The sequence below is a fragment of the Dromiciops gliroides genome, chromosome 1 (assembly GCF_019393635.1).
Source record: "Dromiciops gliroides isolate mDroGli1 chromosome 1, mDroGli1.pri, whole genome shotgun sequence".
Classification (NCBI taxonomy): domain Eukaryota; kingdom Metazoa; phylum Chordata; class Mammalia; order Microbiotheria; family Microbiotheriidae; genus Dromiciops; species Dromiciops gliroides.
Genome location: NC_057861.1, coordinates 440,408,504 through 440,428,004, shown reverse-complemented (window position 1 = coordinate 440,428,004; position 19,501 = coordinate 440,408,504). Strand labels below are relative to the sequence as shown.

The window sequence follows — 19,501 nt, the reverse complement described above, 5'->3', positions numbered from 1 at the left end:
TATTTAGTCAAATTAAGTATATGCACCTACTATGTGCTTACTGCTATGTGCAAATACAAACTAAGTATAAAATCTGTTCCCTTTGTTCAAGGAGCTAAGACAGTTCACAAGAACATAAAACACTTAGAAAACAATCACAGAAGTGTGCAGTGCTGGTGATGGACCCAAAACAAGTGTAAACAAAAGATGGCCTTTTTTTCTAATTCCATTTGTGTCTATAATAGTATTAATTTATTCCTTTCTTAGCCTAACTTTTGCATGTTGTCTCCCCCACTAGAATCTGAGCTCCTTAAGGGTAGGAACTGGTTTTGCCTGTCCCACTCCCCTTTTTTTTATTCCCAGCACTTGGCTCAGTGCCTGGCACATGGAAAACATGTAATAAATGTGTTGACTTCACTAACTCATTTTCCTTTTAACCCCTAAAACTGCCCCAGAATACACATTTTAAAGCCCATGCCTCCCTAAATTATTCCTTCATGTTAAGCCTCACAATAATAGAGTTCTACCACATCTCAACCCATTTTTACACTAACTTTGGCTGAAACGTTTCGTAAAGTCCTTGCAGAACCCTCACAAAGCAGGCGGTCTTCCTCTGATGCCGTTGTAAAACAAGAAATGCAGCTCCCAAACCCCACCCTGGGTCCAGGCTTACAGGAGCAGGGTTGGATCTTTTCACTCTTTCTGTGGCGGGCAGTGCCCATGGAGCAGCTGGCCCATCTCTGTACAATCCTGAGTCAGTGTCAAGAATATGGTCTAGGGGAACAGGCCATGAAATGGGAAAAGAAAGTGCACAGATGCCAAGGATCCTAACATATGGAAACCCCATTTTCTCTGTGGGTGAACACATACATTGACATTTAAATCTGCTTATTTATGTAAACGCCTTTATTGTTTTTGTATAAAATATAGGACTTTTTTCAACTTCTGTTTCTGAAGTTTACTGAGAATTTTTTCCAATTTCCCATTTTATATTTTGTACTATTCATATCTGAAATTACAAGAAGAGGAGGAACATTCAGAGTACCTACATCAAGGGCAAGGTGGCTCCCTCATTCCCCAAATGCTTAGAGAGCTCTTCATGATTCTATGCCATGATAACTTCCCCGATGATGCTGGTTTAAAGCTAGGGAAAATACAACACATCCCCCAAAAAAGTCTTAGTGCAGTTTTCAGCTTTTTACATCTTACTCTCCCAACTGGTAGTTAAGCTTTTAAAGCTTAAAACTGTACTTTTTGAAGGTTTCCGCAAGCCCCCTTGTCCACAACCCTGTTGTTCTGGGAGATCACAAAGGGACTCCACAGGTAAGCTTCTTCCAAGCTTGGCTGAAAGAGGGGCTTTATAATCCAGCTGTGTAATCATTTTAAAAACTACCACCTGAGCCTAAATAGGTTTCCCCTTAACTCAGTAGAAGAATGTCTGTAATACTTAATTTCCTCTATTTAGTGAGTTTTTAGCAACCTCTTTCTTGTAAAATAAGCATTTCAATACCTGTGGACTAAGGCATCTAGGTGGCTCAGCAGATAGAACTCCTGTCCTAGAATCAGAAAGACCTGAGTTCAGATTTGGCCTCAGACACTTACTAGCTGTGTGACCCTGAGCAAGTCACTTAACTCTGTTTACCTCAGTTTCCTCATCTATAAAATGAGCTGGAGGAGGAAATGGCACACCACCACTCCAGTATCTTTGCCAAGAAAACCCACAGTGAGGTCATGAAGAGTCAGACATGACTTAAAAACACCTGAACAAGAACAACATGTGGAATGAGTAGTTTTAAGTATTAGGCGGAGTTGATTCAGAGAGATGTTTCATAACTCTTCATTCAGAATAGCTTGAGGTTTTTGCCTGACAGTACTGTTGGTGACTCTTTAGGCCTGGATGCATTTCATCTCCTCAAGTGAAGTGAGCTGTAATCAGTGGCACCTTGCCCCCATTTGTGTGTGTTTTATAAAACCTGATGATGATTATCCACATTTCAGAATGAGTGTACTTTGTATATGACAGGCTCCTTGTTGTTTTTACTCAGATACTGAAACTTCACTAATTCGGATTTTGCTAATTCAATATTTGTAATATTTTACTTTTGTACTGCTGAGAGAAAAGGTTTCTTAGACAAATTAGTAGTATAAAGCAGATCGTATAGGGGAATATTTGCCCTCCTTAAGAGAGCAAATAATTTTTAAGCACTTTCATAAGATTGTCTTACATCCAACTGATGTAATAATTACAAATGAATCATATAGTCTTTAAAGTGAGGTTGGTAGAAATTTTATGGTTAATAGTAAGTTGGTGTTATTACATATGTATTTGGAACAGCAATAATTTAATAATATTTCTCTTAAAATATTCCATAATTCAGTTGCTTTACTCATTTATATTGACCTTTGCATTAATATAGTTTTATTGTATTATCAAAAATATTCCAACCAAGAGACTGAATAGTAACATGCTAAATTCTGAATGACTGTGGCAGGTCATTATGAATCCATAATGGGCATCTTTAAGATGAGCAAAAATCAGAAGAATTCATAGCTGTAGTCGACTGGTACGTGGTCTTCTGCCCTATGTTTTCTTCAGATTTCACCCATGGTTTGTATGTGGATGTACAAAAATGGCACTGTTTTATATAAGTGTTAGAGGTTGTAAGTAGTGTATGTTTGGGGAAGGGAAAAAGCAGGAAAGTAATAAAATATTTGCAACCAAAAGGAGGAAGCTGTAGGAGCCATTGTGGTGATGGAAGAGAGGAATGCCATTGAAGTATCTTGGGCAAAGAATAAATGTCAATATAAAAATGCCAAACTCAGGAACCATAAGGGAATACCTGGATTTTGTCTCATTGCCAAAAGGCATTCTTGACTCTGAGTCAGGTAATCTAACAAGGATGTTTAGAGATATTTAAAGCTCTTCCGAACTTGACCCCTTCCAACTTTTCCGGTCTTTTTACACTTTATCCCATTCTATACACTCTACAATCCCAATATATGTGCTCACTTGCAGTTCCTTGGACCCCAAATTCCTTTTTTCCCTGCCTCTCTCCTATGCCTGAAATGTTCTGCCCCATCATCTCCACTTCCTGGCTCTACCTCCTCAGAAGCCTTTCCTGATTTCCCAGCTGCTGATGCCTTCTGTTCTCAGATTGGCTTCTAATCTATTCTGCATATATATTTTATACATACCTCGTTATTTCCATGTTGTCTCCCCATTAGAATGTAAGGTCTTTTGAGGGCAGGAACTGTTTTTGCTCCCCCCACCCCCTCCCTTTTTTATGGTATTTCTAGGCTTTAGCAAAATGCCTAAGGTAATAAATGCTTAATAAATGCTCCTTAACTTGGAAAACAGGATAGAGATAGGGAATTGATTTATGCTTTTATTGGTATAGGAAACTTCCTCTACCTATGTGGGTCTTTAATCTCTCTATAAAAGGCAGCTAGGTGATGCAGTAGATAGATTGCTGGACCTGAAGTCAGGAAGATTCATCTTCCTGAGTTCAAATCTGGCCTCAGACAATTACTAGCTGTGTGACCCTGGTCAAGTCACTTAACCCTGTTTGCCTCAGTTTCTTCATCTGTAAAATTAGCTGGAGAAGGAAATGGCAAACCACTTCAATATTTTTGCCAAGAAAACCCCAAATAGGGTCATGAACAGTCAGAAATGACTCATCATCATCAACAACAAACCTTCTCTATAATTTAGAGGATTGTCCAAAGCAGAACTTCTAAAACTTTTTCCACTCATTACCTCTTTTCACCAGAGAAATTTTTACACAACCCCAGCTATATAAGTAAATAAAATAGATATACATAACCTTTTACTGTTGCCAAATTTTTCTTGACCCCCATAAGGGGTCACAACACACACTTAAAGAAGCTTTGGCCTAGAACACTCAGTTCAGGTAACACACTTGTCCAGGGTCACAAAACCAGGATGGATCAGGAGACGGCCCAATCTATCTGACTTTGAGATTAGATCTCTATCCTCTATGCTATACTACTGATAGATCTGTTTTCTTCCCATTATAGAGAAGAGAAAGCTAGGTTAAATGTCTTTTTAAAAAATAGAACATGTTATTCATTCAGAATAATGAAATTCTTGAACTTTTAAGTGCTTCCTAGGACTGTAATAATCTCTGCTAATTAAAATTCTACTCTCCAGTATTTTTCTTCCTACTGTTTTCTTTGTATTTGATGATATAATTTCATATATTAAAAGTGATATACATAATACAAATAAAATGAAGATTTGATAAATTAGAGGGTGTTGCTGTTATTGTTGTTGAGAAACTATGACTTCCAGGATATTCTGTGTATCAAAAGGGAAACAAAGAATTTAGAGACTAGATAGTCTGAATACCCAAAAGAAGGTACAACTGTTTTTCTGTTATGGAGTTATCAGAATTCTTTTTCCCCCAACTCTGTCAACTCTTAAGTGAATTGAAGCTATGCGTCATTAATGCAGTCTCTTTCCCGTTGTATGCTGCATCAGCTATACTAGAATAACTGTACATTTGTGTGTTGGGCTTTACAGTCTTCAAGAAATAGCTGTCCAACTCTGGGGCCAATCCCATTTTGTAAGGCTATTATTTATTAATATAAAATGAATTGTTTTGCTCAGTGAGAGGCCTTGGCTTTGAGCATTCTAAATGTAAATACTGCTGAGGAATAACAGTTTTAAAAACTATTTTTCAGTATTGTACCTTCAGCTCAGATAGGAAAAGTAGGCATCTGGGTAAAAGAAACCTATTAAGCCACTTTAGTCTCAAAAAGAAAATAAACATGATCAGCCAGATTTTCAAATCTCCAAGCAAGCGACACACATGTAACTTTAACAAACCATATAGTTGCACTTCCTTCACAGTACATGATTTGAATATCTTATTCAGAGTTAAGTTCTATTTAACAACCATGTCCTTTACCAGTAATCTTGTACCTTTTTTTCAGCATGTCATCTTAATTTAAAATGTTAAAGATATCAGGATGACATAGTGCAATAATACTTCCACAGTGTAAATGCAAGTACATTTTACACTGAGTAAATCCAAGGCACTATATTTTGCAGTTAAAAATACAGAGAATCAGGTTTCTAGACATGGATGGCTTTGGTGAGGGTTAGACTATAAAAATTAAATATACTAGCCTGCTTAATGCTTAGATTCATAACTATTTGAGTATACTTAGGATTTATAAAAAATTAGTGGCTAATGATTAAAGGAGGAAGTTTTGTTCCTTTGCCAATTCTTGAAAGTCCCCTCTATCATTGGATTCGCTTTGCTTATTGCTTTTCAGGTATTACAGTGGTTTTCCTTAGAATAGTTAAATAATATATAATTAAAATATTTAAACACCACGTATACATTTCGGCTATATAAATAGAAATTTGTTATAAAGTATGCCTAAATTATTTACATTTTGATTACCTGTGTTTAAATTATTGTTTGAAATCCCATGGAATCAGATTTTTAAAAAATCTGTTGTTTCCTTATGACTTGAAGTTGTAAGTATTGCATGTAGGACCTTAATGGTATGGGAAAAAAGCAATAACAAATCACACATGCCTAAAAAATAGTACTTTCTCTTCCTTCCCACACCAAATAAAATAGTCTTTCATCCAATCCTGTGAGCTTTTGCCCCATTTAAATCCTAGTTGCACAAGACATCTGGGTTTGATTTTTGGTCCTGTTGCTCCTCCCAGAGCTTCAGGGAACATAAAATATCTCATTAGCCTGAAGCCTTTGTACCACAGTAATGTTCTTTTCAGATGTTAGCAAATAAAATATATATATATATATATATATATATATATATATATATATATATATATATATATATATATATATAGGTGCACTGTATATCCAGCTATCAACCCCAAAGGAAAATAGGAAATCTACATATAAATATAGTAGCTTTTTTTTTCTTCCCCCAAGTCTCTCTACAGTCTGAGTATACTGTTTATTTCTGTATATTTTAATAACCTTTTCTCCTGGTAATATTATTAAAAAAGAAAAGAATAGAGGCAGCTAGGTGGCACAGTGGATAGAGCACCAGCCCTGAATTCAGGAGCACCTGAGTTCAAATGTGGCCTCAGACACTTGACACTTACTAGCTGTGTGACCCTGGGCAAGTCACTTAACCCCAATTGCCTCACCAAAAAAAAAAGAATGAAGAAGAGAAAAATTAATACTCCATTAAACCTACTCCACTTTGCAATAGGTATGGCACTATTGAATCAAATTTGTTTAAAGGGTATAATATTTTAAAGCATTATAGTAACTTCTTGGGGGTTGAGATTATTTTATTCTTTGTTCATGTATCCTCAGTGCCTAGGAAAATGCTTGGTATATAGCAGACACTATCATTAAGTCACCAAGACAAGAATTTTTATCACTATCAAGAAACATTTATCAAAAGAAAGGTAGTGGAATGGGAGAAGTGCCTCAGGACTGCCCTGGGACTGGCAATGCTCAGATCAGCAAAGAGGCCTCCCTCAAGGTGTTCTGACCAGTGGCTGTGTGCCTCCAGGGTCAACTGACCCAACAATAAAAGAAATCAAAGGAAAAAGGAGTACTGTGAAACTTTGGTCTCATCTGGGAAATGTGGTGTTGGCAAAAGTACCTCCAGCACTCCTCTTATTCCTGGTCTAACAGAAAGTGAACAGGTAGCTTTGCTGGAATTTGATACATGTGAACCATCAGTTCTCAAGATGAACTACACTAAATGGAGAAGAGTTTCATCAGAGAGGCTCTGGATAGTCTCTAGCATGTGTTGAAGAAAATTTTGGTATGATGTCAGTAGGCTTCTTGATTGCCAGTCGGGATGATGCTGTTATCTGGCAGGGACCCCAAAACATGGTAGAAGCAAGCAATTTCTTCATGATGTGGCTTGGGAGAGATTGACTCCCTCAGTGCAGATACCACACCTGGCACTTCAGATGAAAATTTATCCACAGTACAGTATCTTAGTGAATCACTCATAGGTGGAGCAGGAATGATCATAACACCTCAGAAGGTACCACAATAGGATGTTAGAAAAGAAATCGACTTTTACCATTAAGTCTGGATGCAGCTAATAGGTCAGGTTGAAGTTAGTGGAAAATAAAGCTGAAAAGGTGTGTTGTGGCCATATTGTTGTGGACACTGTGTGTTTGAGGGCGAAGGTATGTTTAAATTTAAGCTATCTAGGGGCAACTAGGTGGCGCAGTGGATAAAGCACTGGCTTTGGATTCAGGAGGACCTGAGTTCAAATCCTGCCTGAGACACTTGCCACTGTGTGACCTTCGGCAAGTCACTTAACCCCCATTGCCCTGCCCCCCCCCCAAAAAAGGGAAGAAGTTATCTCAGAACCAAGGAGGAGATTCTGAGCATCTGGATTTAATATGCTGAAGCAGGTCAACATTCCCAGTGTATGTATGAGAAGCAAAGGGAGAACTAAGTAGTGGCAAAAAGAAGATATCAAGGAAAATGATTAGATATATAGGCATTTTGGAGCAAATGACCTAAACTGAAAGACATTCCAAGAAAAGGGCAATTCTTTCCCCAAGTTATCCTTCCAATACCTATTTTTCTTCATATACTATAACATAATCTACCTTTTCACTACCAAACAATAAATTTAATTTTGTATCAGCTGCAAAGAATCCACGAGTAAACTAGAGATGAATATCAACGTAAGATTATACAGACAGCCCAACCTCTTCCTAGGTGTTAGGAATTTTCCTAACTGGGGATTGGGCACGGAACTTTTTCTCTAAAAACAATCCTTAAGCCTGAAAAAGGGGACCTTAGAAGTCACCCTATTTACCCCCTGATTTTGCAGTGTTACACTTGAATGCCAGGTGAAAGATTATGAATTTATTTCAGTAAGTAATGAAGAGAAGTTTATGTTGCTTTATGATGAAACACAAAGTGAATGTTTGAATATTTAGAGACAAATTTACATAAAATTTTCTATGAAGTTAAATCTACCAATGAGATATCGATATAAAACTTTTTGGCTCACAAATTGCTTTTTAAAAATAAAGGTCCATACTGCTAGGTTTATATCCCAAAGACATCCCCCAAAAGAGAAAAAGATCTATTTGTACAAAAATATTTATAGCAGCTCTTTTTGTGGTTAGCTAAGAATTGGAAATCAAAGGAATGACCATCAATTGAGGAACGGATAAACAAACCGTGGCACATGATGGTGATGGAATATTATTGTGCTATAAGAAATGACAAGCAGGATGACTTCAGAAAGGCCTGGAAAGACATGTATGAAATAATGTATAGTGAAGTGAGCAGAACTAAGAGAACATTGTGCACAGAGACAGCAATATTGTTTGATGAAGAACTGTGAAGGACTTGAGTGTTTTCAGCAATGTAATGATCCAAGACAATTCCAAAGGACTATTGATGAAACATATTGTTTACCTCCAAAGAAAGAACTGGAATTGATAGAACAGACTGAGGCATGCCATTTTTCATTTTCTTTCATTTTTTTCTTTAAATCAAGTGTTCTTATACAAAACGACAAATATAGTAGTGTTATACATAATCATACATGTGTAACCCATATCTGATTGCTTGCCACCTCAGGGAGGGGGGAAAATGAGGGATAAAAATTGGAACCCCAAACTATAAATAAAAATGTTTATTACATTAAAAAATTTTAAATAGAGGTCCATGACTATTGATAGAGATTCCATCTATCAATTTTTGCATGGGCATAAGAAAAATGTTATGAAGGACAAAATTTTGGTGATGTTAAGTAGATAAAGAGAATGATAACTGAAGACAAATTTAGATTTTTAAAATAGACTCAAAAGAGTACTTGAACTTATTATTTTTGAGGTAGTAACCAATGATGAAATAGAGTGTTTCTAGAATGACACAGAAACAAAGTATCAAAGTCAGAATTATCTATGATTCTCCAAAATTCTCAAGAGATTGTGTATGTCACAATCACAAGTGAAAATAGTGATGGTTTTTCTTTGATATTGATAGCATCACTCACATGGAATTCATCCTACAGTGATCATTTAGATGTAAGGTGTGTGCTGTCCCTGTACATTATGTGTATCCACATAGAATGTCAAAACACAGCTCATGGAAAGTATTGCTGGGTATCTCTGGACTCTTGCTCACTCCTCTCTAAGGTAGACTGTTATTTCTGCCTTGAGGGGAATAAGAGAAAGTACCATGAAGACGAGTGCTCAGTTCTCCACAGAGATAAGGGTACCAGACTATAATTATATCTGTCTGCCCTCCTCCCACCCCATACAAAATATTACTGGTATAGAGTCATGATTGATTCAGAACAAAAAGCCACTAGTTTCCATAGTAACTCCCTCTTAAAGAGGGGAAGGTATTCTAAACTTATAACCACTTTCTTGGTCCCTTAATTCCAAAATCTGCTTTTACCAAAGGCTGTCACAAATAATGAAAACCATTTATCCAAGCACACAGAAAACAAAAATAAGAGAAGTTTTATAGATTAAATTATACAGGAAAATACACAAAACTAAATCTGCTCTCCCACTGGGAGCAAGATCTCAGCTCAAACCAAGAGAGAGTCCCCAGTCTTGCCAAAGGGGAAATTCCTAAAGTCTCTCAAGAGGCAAACTGAAAATCGGGGACTTGTTACTTATCTTTAAGAGAGCCTTTCCCTTTCTCCTACCTGGAGATATTCCTGAATAGGGTCTGGAATCACATGTCTTTTTTGAACAATGTCCCTCCTTGCCAAAACTCGTGTTACAAACACTGCTCTTCAAGACATTTATGCAGCACCACATCAGCATTCTCTCCACCATTTAGGAGACTCTCATGCAAAATAGTTCAGTTTGGTTGGAAATCTGGGTTAGATGGAAATTGCCACATTTGAAAGATTCAGTATGATTGCTTACTGCCTCCGGGAGGAGAGAGGGGAGGGAGGGAGGGACAGAATTTAGAACTCAAAACTAAATTAAAATGTTTATTTAAAAAAATAAACACTTGCTGACTTGAAAAAAAAGAAAGATTCAGTGTTGAACTGAGGTCTAAAATTTCTTCACCATGGTAGTCTTCCAGATTTCACTGAAACAAAATTTTCACTGAACTGTTATCCACATAACTTTTAGTTATTTCAAAATATCAACTCTACTTCCACCAGAAGTATGAACTTTCACCACTACTGGGTTGCATTTTAAAAGAATGTCTTAGTTTTTGAAGGCAGCTTCAAAGAGAGAAGTTCCAAAAATATTATGGGCTCTGTGGCATCATTTTGCAATACATATTTAGTCTCTCAAAGGGACAATACTCATTTATATCCTTAAGTTTTGGTATGTTTGTTTACAGATACTCCTCATTGTTCTGTCTTAAGCACAAAAGTCACAGAACTATACATTGTTTATTCAGATTTTTCACTAATTAAGACAAGCTTTACAAATAAAAAACTTTTTAAGGAAATAATTATTTAACTGGAGGGGCATTCAGTGTTCATGGAATGGGAGGGAAGGGAATAAGTATTTATTAAGCACCTCACACCCTGCAAAATTGAAAAAGATGACAAAAATTGGGAATAGACAGTTTTAGGGTGTTTGTGTGAGAAAACAAGCACACTAATAACACATTTGGTAAAACTGTGAATTAGTTTGACCATCAGCAACCTTGAATTTTGCTAAGAAACTGGCTTAAAAGTTCCCACCATTTTACCCAGAGATTCCATTACTAGACAGGTACTCCCAAAAAGGTCTAGGATAGATTAAAAAGCCCAATAGACACCAAAATATTTATAGTACCACTTTCTGTGGAAACAAAATAGATGTCCATCAGCTGGGACTGTCTAACGAAATATGAATGCAATAGAATATTACTACACCATAAGAAATGATGAGTATGAAGAAAGCATGGAGGCATGGGAAGAATTCTACAAACCAATACAAAGTTAGCAGAACTAGGAAAACAGTTGGCAAAAGAACTAGGGTAATGTACAAGAAACAACAACAGACATCAAGTCTGAATGCTGTGCAAATTTAATAAACAAGTTTGGCACCAAAGAAAGGATATGTGAATACATCTACCTTCCTTCTTTGCAGAGGTGTAGAACGAGGGAGTTGAACAGAACATATATGTTTGATTTGAATGATGTACTAGTTAGTTTTGCTAATCTCCTCTTTTCTCTTTTATATTATTTGTTATAAGAGATCAAGCAATAAACATTTATTAAACACCTGCTATATGCCAGGCACCATGTTAAGCCCTGAGGATACAAAAAGAGGCAAAAGGTAGCCCTTGTTATCAAGGGGCTCACAGTCTAGTAGGGGAAGACTATAAGCAAACAAATATGTACAAACAAGCTACATACAGGATAAATAGGAAATAATTGATGGAGGGAAGGCACTAGAATGAAGAGGGCTCAGAGAAAGGCTTTCTGTACCATTTGGGATTTTAGTTACAACCCAAAAGAAGCCGGGGAGGTCAGTAGTCAGAGTAGAGAGGGGAGAGTGTTCCAGGCGTGGGGGACAGCCAGAGAGAATGCCCAGAGTCAAGAGACAGAGTGTCTTATTTGTGGAACCACCAGGAGAAAAGTGTCACTGGACAAAAGAGTACCTGTCAGGGAATAAGGTGTAAGAAGACCAGAAAGGTAGAAGGAGGCTGATTTATGGAGGATTTTGAATGCCCAATAGAGCATTTGAAATCCCCTAGTATGAGGACAGGAACTGGGGAGGAGAGAACAGTTGTGAACCAGATACTGAACTCATTGAGGAAGGTAGGGGAGTAATCTTTATAAACAACAGGTACCTGGACTTTGGGTCATAGATATGAACTGCATGAACCTCAAAAGACGATATATTAGTGAATGACAGAGGCACAGAAAGAACCTGAAGTGGCAATGGGCAGGAAGGAGCACCAAAAAAAGAGAGAGAGAGAGAGAGAGAGAGAGAGAAAGGAAAATATTGCAAAGAGGCATCATGCATACACCAAACAGTCTTTGCCTGGCTCTGTTCAGTTATTAGACTTTAAGCCTTTTCTTTTCTTTTCTTTCCTTTTTTTTTGGTGAGGCAATTGGGGTTAAGTGACTTGCCTAGGGTCACACAGCTAGTAATTGTTAAGTGTCTGAGGCCGGATTTGAACTCAGATCCTCCTGAATCCAGGGCCGGTGCTCTATCCACTGTGCCGCCTAGCTGCCCCAAGCCTTTTCTTTCCATACAGTTTTCCCAAATGCAGTATTGTCGCAATTTATTTAATGCTTACCATGGCCAAAGAATTCACTATCAAGAGACTATCAAGAGACTTGAGTTGATGAACCTTTCCTGTACATAGTCTGGTTCTCAGGAAGCAGACAAAGTCTGTTGATAAGACTATTTGAACTTTTCCCAGCCTGGTAGAACTTACTTGACCTTGTACTTGGTTAACATAGTCTTTAAGGATCCAAAGTCTCCCCCAGACAACAGAGATGCATTTGTATATGACTTGTGAAGAACTATGTAAAAGATAACTTTTTGAAAATGCATTCTTCTAAAGTTGATGATTTCTTTCTCAATTCTTTGTGCTCATAGAGTCTTTGTCTCTTATTCACCTCCAAATGAGGTCATGAAATATATCTTCTTTTGATCAGTAATAGTCAATGAATGGCCTCATATTCATTTAAGGATTTTTTTCATAAATTGACATGATTGAGAAGGACCCCTTAGAAATGCTAAAATTCATTTAAGGATTAAATATGTAATCTGTTGAATTATGTCATCATGCTTTGTTTCTCTCTGAATACATTAGGCACTTGGAGGTGTTCCAGGAAGTCAGCCATTACTACCTAGTGGAATGGACCCAACTCGACAACAAGGTTAGTTCTTTAAAATGTGTGCTATGAAACTGATGCTGAGAATCTTACTGGAAATACTTTACTTTTTCAAGTAAATTTCCTTTCTCTAAGTTTCACCATCTGTTACCATTGAATTTGTGCATGTAATTTACTCGATTGCAGCAAACTAGAAAACTATCAGGAGATCTAGATTTTAATTCCAGGTCTGTCACTAACTTTACTTGGAGAGGTCACCTAATCTCTCTAGGTCTTGGTTTCCTAGCCTGTGGCAGTTGGGCTTGAAAATTCCTTCCATTTCTGTCATTCTGTAATTTGTATGTTATGATTTGCATTTATGGAGGCATATAGTAAAATTGGCAGGGTAGGGGAGATGGTAGGGTGTAAACAACAGCTAGGTGGTATAGTGGATAGAGCACTGGGCCTGGTGTCTGGAAAATTCATCTCCCTGAGTTCAAATCCTGCCTCAGAAACTTTCTAGCTGTGTGATCCTGGGCAAGTTACTTAACCCTGTTTGCCTCAGTTTCTCATATGTAAAATGAGCTGGAGAAGGAAATAGCAAACCACTCCTGTATCTTTGCCAAGAAAACCCCAAATGGAAATCACAGTCAGACACAATTGCTTGTCATTTCTGACCACTTCTGGTAGAGAAGCTGAGAGACAATGAAATGACCACAGAATGAACCAAAATAATTTACATTACTAGATTAAACACACACACACACACACACACCCCTTAAGACTTGAGGGTTGTTTTGTCATTACTGACATTTATTTAGTGATTTTAAAAACACTTCTCATACATTGTCTTATTTGGCCTCCCTATGATATTCAATATGATACATACATTAGCCATTATCCTCATTTTGCAGATGAGGGAGTTGAGGTCCAGAGAGGATGATTCCCTTAATCTGTACCACAGCTAGTAGGCATGATTTGAATCTGACTCTCTCTCTTGAAGCCAAGGGATGCTCTCAACCAGGAACAGTAACTCTAAGGTATCCTTTAGAGTACCCATAAAGATAATGGGGTTATTCTAAAAAAGTAGCAGAATCCCAGGTAATGATAAGGAATGTGGGAAGGGATGTTAAGTAGTTTCAGAAACAGGGGTCATCTGTTGTTAAGCAACTACAGTTTTCAATCAGGTGCCTGAAATGCCATCATCTTATATAAGTTAAGACTGTTAACCTTTGTTTGGCATTCATTCCCATTGAAGTCTTACATTTTCATGTCTTTTTTTAGGACATCCAAACATGGGTGGACCAATGCAGAGAATGACCCCTCCAAGAGGAATGGTTCCCTTAGGGCCACAGGTATTTGGCATGCATGTTTGTATGTGGTAATTGACATAGGTAAATCATAAACATAGCCAAGAGCCTTTTTGTGATTCAGGAGCTGTAGAATAGGACTAATAATGATGTTATATAACATAATACTCATTTTTTTCTGCATAAGTAATAACTTTATTGTAACTTCACATCCTGAAATGCAAAAATATTTTCAACTACAGTATACAAAAAGCACCTGAACAATAACACCAGCTAATTTTAAAAAAACGAGACTGGCCACTTTGATGCCTATGTTTACACATATATTATGAATTTTCTAAATCATATCCACTCCACCACTGGTCTCTAAATCATTATAACAATGTGTTTATTTCCAAAACAGGACTCATACATAATACTTATTTCACACTGGCTAACCATATTATATCTGGCTTTTAACATGACAAATGCCTGATATAATGTTGTGTTTCTGGGGACGTGATTTTATCTGTGTAAATCCAAGTCTGTGTCGTAAATCACACCTTAACAGCTTTCCACTTTATTTGTATAGTTCTTGTTCCTCTTTAGAGGAAATGTATTTAGAAATATAATTTGGTAATTGATAGGTAGCAATGCCTTTCTATTAGATATACTAAGAATAAAGTTGTGACATCCTAAATAAAAATCAAGGTGTTGATCATGTTAAATAGCAAAACGTTAAAAAATCATGTGAGTTTTATATTCACAGTTTTCTAGTGTACTCCAGAGGGCCCTTGAGAAGTCATCTTTGAAGTATATTCTCTTGTAAAGATCTAATACTATTCAATATATGTCAGCTGTACTTTACCAGAAGCAAGAGATTATACACTAGAATTGAGACTTCTCTACCCATCACTGGCATTTTAAACACTTTATCCCAGGAGGTCAAATTTGTTTTAGTTTCTTTACATTTTTTCTTACGTTTGCAAAAAAAAATGCCTGAAGTAGAAATTAGTCTCTAAAGAGTGAATCAGAATAACAGAGATGAGAGTTATATAAACCTGTGCAGGGAGGCTCTCACATGACTAACTAGTCATGGATTTCTTTCCCTGTCGTCCTCATGAAAGCAACTAATAGTTTTGTTCTTTTAGAATGTGTTTGATGGCAATTTGGATTTGTAAAAGGAGCATTGGGCTGGTTCATTATTTTTCAAGTACCTGACAGGATGTCAAATTAATTTTATTCTCGTGGCTCATTTGAATGACTATTCTGGTCATATTAACTCATGCTAAAGATAAACTATTTGAGTTTTCCACTTAGCTAGTTGATTGCTAGTTGATTTCATTTCATTCTTTGTATTTTTATCCCCAGTGCCTATAACATAATAGGCACTAAATCAATATTTACCAATTGATCATATGAGAAATTATTTCCATTAAATTTCTGAATAATCACTAAAATTGTTAACCCTGTCCCTTAATATTTTTCTAAGATTAGTCAAAATCAGTTTTTCCCAAGATATCCAAATTTAAATGAAACTAGTTATTCTGGACCCAAAACATTCTTAGGTAACCTTTAAGCATCTTTAGTTAGATACTTTAATTGGTTTTGTCCACAAGTTCCTAATTTGCAAAGTGATGAATTAAGTTTATTAAATTGTGTTCAAGTAGTCTGACAGTTTGAATCAAAAGGTTCAAAGTTTTAGAAAGTATGAACATAATAAATTATGAATATGTATAAAATGGTGACTTTAGAGAATCATATGGGCTTCATATAGCTCAACTTATATGTTTTTAAGCTTACCTTTTCAGAGTACTTATATGAAACAAAATCTAAGTTGCAAGTTCCAAACTATTACCTGAACCAGAACAGTTTTCGTGGTAATTAGGTCCAACCAATTAATAGAAAAGTGTTTATTAAGTGTCTACAAGGTGCCAGGCAGGGTACTAAGTGCTAGGAATACAACAACAAAAAAATGAAATGGTCCCTGACCTCAAGAAGCTTACATCGAATTAGGGCAAACATCTGCTTATATAATATGCGTAGACACACAATACATATGTGTATGTGTACATACTCTATGTGTAGTGTGTCTATGCATGTGTGTAAAAACATGTGTCATATGCATATATGCAAAAATATGCAGAATAAATACAAGATAATTAGAGAGAAAGAGGCACTAGCAAGTGGGAAATCTTGAAAGTCTTATCATTCAGTCAGAGAAAATGGCAGCTGAAGTTACCAAGTGAGAAAAGAGAAGAGCTAAGATAGAGCCTTGAGGTACAACCACAGATAGGAATCATGATATGGGTGATAAACCAACCAAGAAGACTATAATAAGAGTGAATCATCACACATTTATGAGGAAAACTGAGAAGGAGCAGTGTCACAAAAACCTAAAGAGAAGTATATGTTGAGGAGGGGAAAGTGGTTAGCTGGCTGTCAAGTTGCCAAGATGTTGAGAAGGATGAGGATTGAGAAAAGGCTATCAAACTTGGCAAATAACATATTAATATATTTGGTAACTTTGGAGAGAGTAATTTCAGCTTAGTTTGAGGAGTTTGGAGAGAAATGGAGACAACAAATGTAAGAGCTTTTTTTTTAGGAGTTGGTTGAGAAAGGGAGAAGTAATCAGGGATTGGTTGGATCAAGTGTGGGTATCAATTTTTGTTTTGCCTTTCTTTGTTTCAGCATTGGGGAGATTTGGAGAAGTTTATACATAGTAGTGAAGGAGCCAGGAGATAGGGAGAGACTGGAGAAAAAGAAGGAATAATTTTTAAGGGCAGTTTGCTGGAGAATACAAGAGATGGTAGGATCACATAAAAGAGTTGACCTTAGGAAGAGGAATGGTCCCCTGTTCATCAAAACCTTTAATAAAGGATGGGAGACTAGGGGATGATGTCAGGTGGCTTTGAGGTAAGAGATAGAGTGGGAGATAGGTCATAGTGAATGGTCTCTATTTTCTCATTAAATATGAGGTGAGACCCTCCCAAAAGTGGGAAAGGAAGAGATTATGTGGTAGGCTTGAGGAGAGAAGAGGTTTGGAATAGCCTCTGTGGGAATGGGATACAAAATCATTTAGGAAGGAGTAAAATAAATGACTGTTGTGATGAGAATTCTGTTGAACTTAGATAATGTGAATTTGAAGCCAATCAGGATTTGCTTGTTTATTTTCAATTAAAGATCTTGGATAAGTCTTTAAGAAATTTAAACTATTTTTCTAATATTTCTGTATCATGATTCAACTTGAGTTGGATTTTCAATTTATATTTCTGCTTCTCCACCTTTTTGCTATACTTTTCCTTTAAGCATCATTAAATATGTGAAAAGTTTCATTAATAAGAGCAATTTGCTAATTAACCAGTGTATATTGGACCAAATATCTAATTATTCTCACAGTATATTTCATCGGTTAAATGTGCTTTCATTGTCAAATAACACAATCAAATAGATTTCCCCTGGACAAATTAGCAGCTGAAGTTTTCCTCCAGAAATTTTTCTTAATGCTTAGTTGTTCATGTCAAAATTTATTAAATTTATTTAATTTCCAGCTGACCCTTCAGCTTTTATCATTCCAAACACAATAATTCTACCTAAAAGGGGTTGTTTGTTTATTTTTATTTATTTACTTATTTATTCATTTATTTTTTTTTATGGTCAGGCAACTGGGGTTGTGACTTGCCCAGGGTCACACAGCTAGTAAGTGTTAAGTGTCTGAAGCCAGATTTGAACTCAGGTTCTCCTGACTCCAGGGCCAGTGCTCTATCCACTGTGCCACCTAGCTGCCCCTGTTTGTTTATTTTTAATGAATTTTATTTTGGAGGCATTCTGCTGACATTGTTCAGAAAGGCACACCAATGCCCACCTCAGATGTCAAAGCACTTAGACTGCATTTGAAAATGTAGTGATAGTGAGCATTCATTCTAGTCATTATGGTTATGCTCCAGGTTACACAGCTGTGTATTTATCTGGCTTAAGTAGTAAATAAATTAAATTAGTAAAGTTTAGAAAATACCCATTTCAAGTAAATCTTGTGTGTGAGCAATGGCTAACATAATCATAACACAGACAGGAATTCATTCTTTGAGATTATTCTTGCTTATGTCCAAGCAACATCCTTGTTCTTCATTCTCATATATGTTATTATTAATTTACATAAGAAATCAGACAGTGTTTCAAATTTAGGGTACAGACAAAGCAAATTGCTTATACTAGTTATGTATATATTAATGAAAGAAGAAATTATTCTTTTGTCTAGACCATATTAAGAAAAAATGAGAGCCATTTCCTGGCTAATTTGATGTGAAGGGATTCTAATAAGAATTTATGTTTAAATTTCTTAATTATAGAATGTGTACTTTGTCAGTAACCTCATAACCAAAAATTTGCTTGGAGGGGATGAAATAGAGGTTTCTTCTGTAAAATAACATGTTGACAGTGATCTTTGAAATACAATGGAATATTGCTGATGTGTTCTGAGGTTGAGATTCACGTGGAAGAGGAAAGGATTTGCAAGCACGGGAGCATTTTGGATCCTTAAAAATGGAAGATAAATACATCTTTTAATCAGCATAGGTTCCTCTAGAAGTCCCAGTAAGATGCCCAAATAATGTTGGTTATGAAGTTTAGAATGTATGGTGTATATGTGCTGATTATATAGTTGACACACGATAGTTCAGTGCAATTCATATCAAAATTAAGTATCTACTACTGTGTGCAGAATGCTGTTTTAGGGACTGGAGATGTGGGCGTACAAAGATAAATATTGATTGAATATTGGTATGAATGAGTAAACATTCCATTTGACTTTGGGTCCAAGTTACCAAAAGATTTATCTTCCCATGTTCCCTACTTCAGTCATTGGTCTATATGTTGTATTACTTTGTGTATTCCAAATTACAGCACTTAATCAATTAAAAAAAATTATCTTTTCGTCTGCACTTCACATCTCATCAGGATAATTTCCCTATTTACCTTGACTCACTTTTGGTGCAATGAAACATTCATAGTAATCTGGTCTTACTAACCTTGTGTTGCTATAATCAGTAATACCATTAACTGTTAGGTTATTCTCAAATTATTAGGTTATTCTCAACTACTGTACTCTTATCAGAGCTACAAGTCATCCTTTTCCTAAGAACAGGGAAGGGGGTAAACCAATTGGAAAAAGATCAGATTGAGAATCAGAAAGAGATTTATTCTTTTATATTGCTACCACTGGAAAACTAATTCCCTAATACAGGAATTTGGCTTCTGATGTATTAGAAAGAATATTATAACAATTAAATTAGTACATTTCCTATTATAATTGCAAGTTTTAGGGTGGCTCAATGACCACTTGTGTCAAGGTATTGTTGAAGAGACTGTTGCACTGGCAGACTTTAAACTAGATGAATTCTAATGTTCCTTCCAACTCTAAAAACTTTTAATTCTAAATTAGCTTTAACCATTATGCTGAAGAAGTTACACGTACATATATGTATAAA

The 19,501-nt window shown here is 36.2% G+C and overlaps 1 protein-coding gene and 1 pseudogene across 4 annotated transcripts in view; both read left to right on the top strand.

Moving 5' to 3' along the window:
* The window catches only part of SSBP2 (single stranded DNA binding protein 2), a 417,804-nt gene that overhangs the window by 337,070 nt on the left and 61,233 nt on the right, over nucleotides 1-19,501 (top strand). For all 4 annotated transcript variants that reach the window (XM_043988504.1, XM_043988494.1, XM_043988488.1 and 1 more), the window contains 2 exons: nucleotides 12,726-12,792; nucleotides 14,011-14,081. In XM_043988504.1, the coding sequence (XP_043844439.1) occupies nucleotides 12,726-12,792; nucleotides 14,011-14,081 (138 nt within the window). The remainder of the gene's footprint in view (nucleotides 1-12,725; nucleotides 12,793-14,010; nucleotides 14,082-19,501) is intronic.
* Nucleotides 6,415-7,089, top strand: LOC122737164 (annotated as a pseudogene).